At 35.4% G+C, this 9128-nt stretch overlaps 2 protein-coding genes across 4 annotated transcripts; one reads left to right on the forward strand and one right to left on the reverse strand.

Moving 5' to 3' along the window:
* Window positions 1-531: 531 nt before the first annotated feature.
* LOC105634728 (small ribosomal subunit protein eS26y) lies at window positions 532-2016 on the forward strand. 2 transcript variants are annotated; one of them, XM_012217631.4, is made up of 5 exons: window positions 532-645; window positions 732-824; window positions 909-993; window positions 1069-1202; window positions 1772-2016. In XM_012217631.4, exons 1-5 carry the CDS (start codon window positions 643-645, stop codon window positions 1853-1855), a joined length of 399 nt encoding a protein of 132 aa, XP_012073021.1. In that variant the 5' UTR covers window positions 532-642; the 3' UTR covers window positions 1856-2016. The 2 variants fall into 2 exon arrangements, with proteins under 2 accessions (XP_012073021.1, XP_089573362.1); XM_089717236.1 differs by having other exon boundaries at window positions 909-1202.
* Window positions 2017-3098: 1082 nt separating this feature from the next.
* On the reverse strand, window positions 3099-8640 carry LOC105634729 (uncharacterized). Of its 2 annotated transcripts, none has more exons than XM_012217632.4 (9): window positions 8446-8640; window positions 7148-7209; window positions 5916-7044; window positions 5532-5823; window positions 5013-5222; window positions 4673-4846; window positions 4211-4405; window positions 3981-4094; window positions 3099-3725 (listed from the first exon to the last, which is right to left on the reverse strand). In XM_012217632.4, exons 3-9 carry the CDS (start codon window positions 6989-6991, stop codon window positions 3372-3374), a joined length of 2415 nt encoding a protein of 804 aa, XP_012073022.1. In that variant the 5' UTR covers window positions 6992-7044; window positions 7148-7209; window positions 8446-8640; the 3' UTR covers window positions 3099-3371. The 2 variants fall into 2 exon arrangements, with proteins under 2 accessions (XP_012073022.1, XP_012073023.1); XM_012217633.4 differs by lacking the exon at window positions 8446-8640 and adding an exon at window positions 8117-8292.
* Between the last annotated feature and the right edge of the window lie 488 nt (window positions 8641-9128).

The raw sequence follows: 9128 nt of genomic DNA on the forward strand, positions 1-9128 counted from the left end.
AAAAGACCAAATAGATCATATTTTGTTAGTTTATTGAACTTTTTATTTATCGAGATTCAACCTTTTAACTTTTATTTTAGTTAGAATTAAATTTTTATTTAAGTGATTAAAGAATGATAATAATGTATGTTAAAAAGTCATTGATGCGAGATTTGAATCAAAGTATTAAGTCAACGAATTTTTATTTTTGTTGAAATTAAGCCATTAATTTTTATCGTTAAAATTAAGTCGATAAAATTTTATTTTTTTTGTTAAAATTAAGTTTTTATTTTATTTATGCCATTAATAACTAGAATTTACCATTTACTCTGTATCTGAATAAAAGGTAAAAGGACTAGATTTTAGTGGATAAAACTTGATAAATTTAAGCACTTAAATATGGAATTTTTGCCATTAATAAAGTAAAAATCATATACTAACATTACGATGGTGTAAAAAGTTTTACCAATACCCGACCCGGAAACTGCAAGCGAAAAAAGCCCATCAATCAATGGGTCTATTTTATGTAGGTGCTTGGCCCAATCCCACTATAAAAGCACCTCATTTCTTATCTGTGCAAAACCCTAGCAGCAGCAAACAGAAGCAGCGTCGAGCACCGCCACTTCTTTGTAGGGAGAACCACCAGCACCGCCACAATCAACCATGGTAAGTTAGATTACTGCCTCCTTCGCTCTCAGATCTTTCTCAAAAACTCTAAAAATTTCCCTCTTTGGTTTTTTTTTTTTTGGCAGACATTCAAGAGAAGAAACGGTGGCCGCAACAAGCACGGCCGTGGTCACGTTAAGTTCATTCGCTGTTCCAACTGCGGCAAATGCTGCCCTAAGGTAACCTCTACCACTACTATCCTTATCTTATTCCTATATTTGTTGATTTTATTATTAAAAATCCTGGTTTTTGATTGATTAAAGGACAAAGCTATCAAGAGATTTCTTGTGAGGAACATTGTTGAGCAAGCTGCAGTTAGGGACGTTCAGGATTCTTGTGTTTATGATGGTATATTTCTCTACTATCGCTTTTTTGGTTATGTTTTAGATCAATGTTTATGGATTGATTTGAATGATTATTCAGGATATGTTCTTCCTAAGCTGTATGTGAAGATGCAATACTGTGTTTCATGTGCCATTCACTCCAGAGTTGTCAGGGTTCGCTCTCGCACTGAGCGCAGGAACCGTGAACCACCACAGCGCTTCCTCAGGCGCAGGGTAATATTTCTTTTCTTAGATCTTTTATTCTTCTTCTTGCTTCATAATTTATTTACTATGTTGCTATTTTTCTGTTGATTCTTAAAAATTGGGCAATAAAATTACTCTTTAAACTCGCAGTAACCTGTATGTAATCAGAAAGGTTCATTTGTTGTCTGTTTTTTAAAATTACACATTCTAATGTTGCTGAATGTAATAGTTTTCTCTTGTAATATTTGATATGGAAACATATATTTTTGAGCCATTTGTTGGGGTCTTCTTTAGTTGGGTCCTTTGTGCCAATTCAAGTACAATTGTAGTTGCAGTTTGATTTTGTCTTTATATTTTAGCTTGATTTTGATTACATAAGGGTGTGATCTAATTATCTTGTTTAATCTCAATGTTTCTTTCCTTGATTCTGTAATTCACGGAAATAAACTTGTGATTGTGTTATTAGAATGCTAAAGCAGTAGTTTTCTGTCTTTAATGAACTGTTGACAGTGTCCTAATTTCTCGAGCGTGTTATGAACATGTCATTTTTCATGCTCTATTTCAAATTTGGTTTATCGGTTGTGTTGTTTATGTTTCAGGATGACCTGCCAAAGCCTGGACAGCCAGGTCAGACCGGTCAAGTAGCTCGTCCTGCAGGTGCCGGTGTTGCTGCTAGGACCTAAGTGTCGAATTCTTTCTGTTCTATGTTTTGTTTTGAAGTTGCTCGTTAAATTTTCTAAGGAATGAAATTTGCTGTCTCAATCTTTTTAAGTTAGACATTAAGGATTATATATGTTATCTTGAAAATTTTTGATCCATGAGAGTGCATTATGACATTACTTCACTTATGCTTTATGGCATGATGAATCTTTACAAGTTCTTTGTGATAGTTTAAATGGTAGCTAATGTTTGCCTTGTTGCATGGTCTTTTTAAGTAAAGGTTTATCCTTGTGGTGATGTTTGGAGGGCAATAGATAGGAATATATTCTTCCAAATTTGTAGGAATTGAGAGATTGATTGATATACTGTAGGCAGGATAAAAATGCCATTGATATAATTTGGGACTGTTTTGGTTATACCTTATTGCAAGACGATAGAAAGCCTAGCAATGGTTGGTGGCTCAAAGAGCCTAGAGCAATGCTTTTAATTTACTATAAGATTCTTGTAGTAGGGAGTATTTCCTTTTTCCACGATGCAATTTGATTAAATCTCACGTTCTTTTCTTGGTCAGAAGTTTCGTTTAATGAGTCGCATTGGTAAATTATATGTAAATTAAGCTTTTGCACTCGGTTTCATGTCACTGTAATTGCTTAAATTTTTTTTTTTTTTACCACACCATAGAAGAAAAGCATTCACTGACTTTGGATGCTAAACACATATTCTAGCTCATTAATCAATTATCCTTTTGATCGGTCAACGGGTCAAGTACGCTAAAATTTCAAAACTAAGACAAATTTCAACTCTGCCAAAACCTTGGCCAGCCCATAGGTTGATCATCTAAAAATCTTCGACTCCGACAAAGCTTCCTTTCATCCCTGGCACTTCAATTGTTTTCTAATGGTTTATGGTAAGGATGCTCATTTTATTTGTCCCGTTGGGTACCTGTTCAAACTTGATTCTAATGGAGTGGGTATGGACCAACCCAATTTGGGCCTTTTTTTTTAGTTATTTTTTATATATTAATCCAATCCATTCTGGTCTGACCTGCGACCCGTACTGCTCCGGACAGGCTGGTTTAAGTGAGGTACGGATAATAGAAAACCGCCCCGTACTCAACCCATTAGCATCCCTAGTTTATGGTTTTTGATAAGTTCAAACATGCAATCAAGTCGTTTCAAGCCTTGCGAAAATGACTGTCAAAGTAAAAGAAAAGGCAAATGTGAACTTTTGATCATTAAATTCTACGATACCTTTGTGCTGTAGGCGTTTTAAAACGGAATAAATCCTTTATTTAATGAAAAACAACGATTTTTTTCTTTTCCTTACATAAATGCTACTGGATGATGACAAGCTGTTTTTAGTATACCCAAAAAGATTAAAAAAAAAAAAAAAAAAGGCTAATGGCTTTTCAGCAGCTCGTGAAAATTCCTGCACTTGATTCAACATTTATCACTCTGCTTATTTTCCTATGATTCTCTTTTTTTTTTCATATATACTTAATAATGTAAAACAAACTTTTATATACAACACAATCGCTCTTCACATTCCTGCAGACCACACCTCCCGAAGGAGTTCATACCTTACATTTTTGACAACATGACCGGTATGTTCCGTGTGCTTTCCATTTCTGTTGCCATTAGCCATGATACTTGGCGATGGAGGCAACTTTTCGATTATAGACGTAAGATGAGAATCCAGTTCTTCCAATTCTTCATCACTGGTATATCCTTTCCTCTGTACAACAGATACATTCCTTGACAGATGAGATTTTGCTCCTATCTCTGCTACTTTTTCTGCAACATCAGTAGAGGAAGCTGCTGTGTACATAACTGGGGCAGCTGTATAAGGGAAGTTTCTCGCAGTCTCTCCTGACAATCTCCGCTCCACAATAGTCTAGAAAAAGAAATGAAGATTTAAAAATAACTTTTTGTGTTGATTCTATTTTTCTTTAACTAGCAAAAAGTATGTTTAAGACTATATATATGTTTAGACATGGATGATGTGGTAGGGTTAGCATAGCATTTTCACCAGCAACAGTTTTCGTTTCAACAACAATTATATTGTAGGATAACACTTCTCTGGCAGCAATGTATTAAAGGTTGTGCAGAAATAAAGGAAAAACAAATTGGAAGAAAAGTAAAATCCTACCTCAGCATTCAATGCCTCTAATACATCTCCAGGGACAGCATCTGGACAGAACTCATCTGGAGTAAAGTTGCAGAGGATCCGCTTAACTAAAGGGAGACTGATTGAAGGGCATACCTGTGAAATGTGTAATGGCGTCAAGCAAACAGAGTTGGAAATTCATCAATTTAAAAAGGCATAAAAATGAGAGATCTTCATGTGCATAGTACATTTGCTATAATTATAAAACCAACCTCCTTTCTTATTGATCTGTCAATGAGCATGTCTTTTGGAAGCATGAGAAGATCACTTAAGTCATTCAAAAGATGGAAGACTTTGGGTTCACCATCTCGCATTTCATCATTGTCGCTGCTGTGCTGATCGTCTTTAAGGGAATCATCAACATCCATGCCAAACATATCACTAAGCCATCTGGACCAAGTACCAACCTACATTGAGACATACGTTCTCATATTTAGTACCACAATTATGTAACCATATCATTTGAAAACTCATTTACCACAGAAAAATATTTGGTGGATAAATAAAACTCGGTAAATTAGTGAATCCTCAGAAGAATTTGCTTGAAGATAAATGATCTCTTTAGCAAATATTACTAGTTTTTACACTAAGGAAATATATCAAAATGTTAACACGCTTTTCCAAGCTGGTAAAGATGGATGAGGCAGTAAAATTTTTAAAGCAAAGTTACATACAGAATTTTTCAGTTGTGCACCAGAACCAAAGCTCAAATCTCCAGCTGGTATAGGTAGAACCTTTGAATCAACAATAGGATCTGATACAGGGTCTGTAGGAACCTCATGGGCTGACTCACGCAGAATAGCATTGAACATTGCCACATCTAATCTGGCAACACACTGTTCCATAACCTGACACAAACAAAGAGCCGATAAGAATGTTATCCAGATCAAAATCTCCTGAAATGTTCATGGACTGTGAAGTTTCTCAGGATTCATACTCATAAATTCCATGTCTGTAAGACAACATACAAGTCAAAGATACACATGAAGAGCAACTACTACGAAAAGTATGTACCATTCTTGCAATAATAGGCAAGCAACCACACTCATGGCCTCCTGCTCTAACAGGACAAAGTCGTTGAGAGGCATCTCGAAAAGCATTCTTCCAAAGGTTGACAGAAAAGCTGCCTTGCTGCTGATCGCCCAGGGCTGGTCCCAACAACCTTCCAAAGGATTTATTGGAGGACAAACTCCCACTTGGAGATTGCATATGTGGAGTCAAAGCCTGAAAACATGAGAAAAGCACATAGAAGGCCTTCATAAGGATTACTTACAAGAAATAATCTTAGCAAGACCGTTTCATGATTTTAACTATGAAACCTGTATTGTTAGAGGGAAAATATGACTGATACAGAAGTATCTTATTTAACAGTTGGCAAATTGCAACTGAATTCAGTCAGTACCTAAGGTCTATATCAAACAAAAAGTTGGGGAGAGAGAGAGTTTATCTGATTACTTCTATTAGATGATTATTACGTGAGTCATTAAGGATCAATACAAATGATAAAGCTTGATAGCAGTCTATAGTTCTTACCTGCCACCATACTGACTCAACTATTCGAGAAAATATCCATGATTCTACTTTTTCTAATGCAGCTGTGTAGGTTCCTGTCTCCTGCCAATCATCCACAAGCTCCATAAAACCACCAACTTGTTTATGACCATAATTACCCTTCCATTTCAGTGGCATAGACTTTCCTTCACTTTTCTTGCTATCCCCATTGGACCCGGTGAACCTTGTAAGCGGACTTGAGTAGCGTGAACTGCCAAATGCCTGAGAAATGATCTCCCTCAGCACGATGGTGTTGGACAACCAGAAGGTTAACCTTAACATACAGAAGGAGATCATTTTTTAGTCTACAGCAACTGGAAGCAATACTTTAAAACAGTTTTCACAAAAAGACATATAATTACTTGCCTCGGAACATCATTACCACAGGACTTGGCAATCAAAACAAGCCCTGACACTGTGTTTTTAGCAATTGTAGCTCGCTTGTCTTGGGTCCAATACTTACAAGCATGAATATAGAGTCTAGAAAGGCGTCGTGCAGGTGTATGCACTTTGTGTGCTGAACTCCCATGCTCTGGCACCACGGAATACAGTGAAATTTCAAGAGCCGCAACTTCTCTGAGCTCCTCTTCAAGTTTCCCAATTTTCATTTCCATTTCTTCAATTCTTTGATTTAAAGCTATCTCGTTCCCATGTCCGCCATTTTCTTCAGCATCAACAGTTTCATTGTCACTTGCAATACTCTGAGTACCATTTGAGGCCTCATCCAAAGCTTCTATATCTTTTACATCTTCAACAGGTTTATCATCAGCTCCCTCAGACGACACTGATGAAGGTTTACCAGGAACTTTCATATTTTTATTATTTTTATCCAAAGAACTTTTGCTAGTAACTCTTGGTGGTTCCTTCTTTGCTTTTGCAGGTTTCTTAGGAGTGTTATTCACTGCTTTAGGTGTAGATCTACTAGCTCCAGTATCCAATCTCACTCTTGATCCACGAGAACTTTCTGAGGAATCCTTATTGCTAACACTTCTAGGTACTCTTGGAACACTTTCTACTTTCTCATCATCTGCTGTCAATGAATCTCCCTGTGATGATACTGAATCTTTTATTGTGTCAGCATCCGATTCTTCTTCCTTTCCCTGCTTAGGCTCTTTATTTAAATCACTTACACAATCATCTAAAATCCCATTCTTGTTTATTTTTTCAACTGTGGCATTGGCTTTTGGATCCTGAGGTGCCTCCTCAAACCTGTTGACATCATCCACATAATGTATAACCATGTTTTCATAAACTTCAGTGGGCTCAGAGCCCGTGTTTGAATCACTTACTAAAACACCGGTGTCTGGTTTAGCGGGCAAATTTCTAGGTTCAGTTTCCTTTCCACTCAATGATTGGTTTGGTTTTCGGTCTCTCCTTTCAGTTTTAGCAGAGCGCTTTGATTGGCTATTATTTGGAGTTCTCCTCTTGTCAGTCTCCTTCATAGTTCAGTTGCTTCGCCTTTTCCAAATACAATAAAATGAAAAGAACAAGCCAGCTGTTGTGAAAGTGGGGAGAAAAAAGCAGTCAATATCAGTACAAAAACTCTGATAAAATAACAAGCCAAATGCATTAATTCATGTAATCTCATTTTGACCTACTTATAAAGAGCCGACTTGTTCTTCCCCTTTCCTCTGTTAATTATTGAACTATTCAATTGAGTCTGCAACAACACAGCAGCAAATATGAATCAGCATCTGGTTTATGCAATGTAGGAGGAAAGTTCAGTATTTAACAATAATTAACAACTATAAAAAAACTATACAAAAATTCAAAAATTAAACTTAAAAAAAAAAAAGAGAAAGAAAAGGAGGCATACAAGCTATTTGGCACAACCATGGAAAGAAGAAAAATGAGAAATATCAATAAAGCTATCTAAAAAGGGTTAGATTCAACAAATAGAAGTCAAAACAAGAAGAAATAAAGCACAAGGACCACTCGAGTTATGCTATGGATTCTTTTACAGAAGCAATGGAAACAGGGCAAGAAAAGACCAACTTTCCAAAAGAGGCAAAATAGCTCTGCCCGCAATTATGAAAATCTGCTTGTTTACTACAGTTGACAATTAAGCAAAAGTGACACTATACTAAAAAGAGGAAGTGCACTAAAGAGAGTTACTAGCAGAGCAATAAACGTGACATTGGTCACTGATCACCGGCCCTACAGATAGCATAAACTCGGTGTGAGTATCTCAGTGAGGTGGCAATCATAAGTGCAGAGAAAAAGTTCAACAGTGAAAAAGCCCAAAACGAAAGAAACAGAAGCAGACATTACAAAACGATAACAGTGACAAGAGTATACTTTTTTTTTTCTTTTACAAAAAATAATCTCGCGAACCAAACACAGATTCCAATCTAGCATAGAAATTGCCGGTTTAAACAGCTTCAAAAATTAGATCTGTTAAAACTATGGCGATCATTGAATTATATGTCTCTCTCTCTCTTTCTATATATATATATATATATGTACATTGTACTGCCAGTGAGCTAAATTCAAGCATCCAGGTAAAGAAACCTGAAAATGAAACGCAAATTCAGAGAAAAACCAGAATTTGAAGCTTAAAAACAAACCTGAAATGAAAGCTCAAGCAGAACTTAAAATAAACAACCGATAAACTCCCAAGACACAAATTAAGATTAAAGAAACCAAACGGAAAGCGAAAACACAAAACAGAGAAGGACAAGATCTAATCTATCTTCTATCATATTATAAACAAAGAACAAGCAAACAAGATTGCGCTCCTCAGATCACACCATTCTCTTAAAAGCTCAAAGCAGCTCATTTCGTCACGTCAATTCTCTAGCTGTTTATTAGCCGTAGGGCATGATACAATTACAAACAGAAGCAAAACGACAAAACAATAGTAAACTAACGACAGTAAAAGAAAAGTAGAACTTACTGCAGCATTTTTTAGCTCTGCTTCCAACACCGAAATGAAGCTTTCTGAAAATGCTTAAGTAGAAGACAATCTAATCTTCGGGATTATCACTTCTCTTTCTTCTTTAAAATTTATTTCCTTTCTCTCTCTAGAGAGCGACTTTTCTCTTCCTAAGAAGACATGTGAAAATGGTCGGTGCTGTGGGGTGGAGTGGAGAGTGCAGGAACGATGGCATTTAAAAGGCGCTGGTTGTTGCTGTTATAACTTGTAAGGTTAATTACTGAAAAACCCCACAAAGTTTTTTCATACACATATTAGTACTTCTTAATTTATAAATTGATAATCTAATCCTTAAAACAACAATGAATTTATGTTTTAAATTAAAATTTATTTTGGATCTTAATATAATAACATATAAGTTATTATCATATTGTAAAGTACATAACTCTTTATTTCGTATAAATAAACTCACAACATAAGTTGGCTGGTCAATTTGTAAACAACATTGTAAATTAAGTGACTCCAACTTTTGAAAAAAATTGCAAGTTTCAAATATAAGGCCAAATAATATACAAGTCTACATAAAATTTAATTTATACGTGATAAAATTTAATTTAATTATAATAAGTTTTTTATAAAATTTAATTTTTAGCAAAATAATAATTCTTTTATATGAAATATGAAAATATAAATTTAAAAATTTT

Source organism: Jatropha curcas, chromosome 2, assembly GCF_041381405.1.
Source record: "Jatropha curcas cultivar XTBG-Jc1 chromosome 2, XTBG_Jcur_1.0, whole genome shotgun sequence".
In the NCBI taxonomy this organism is placed as follows: domain Eukaryota; kingdom Viridiplantae; phylum Streptophyta; class Magnoliopsida; order Malpighiales; family Euphorbiaceae; genus Jatropha; species Jatropha curcas.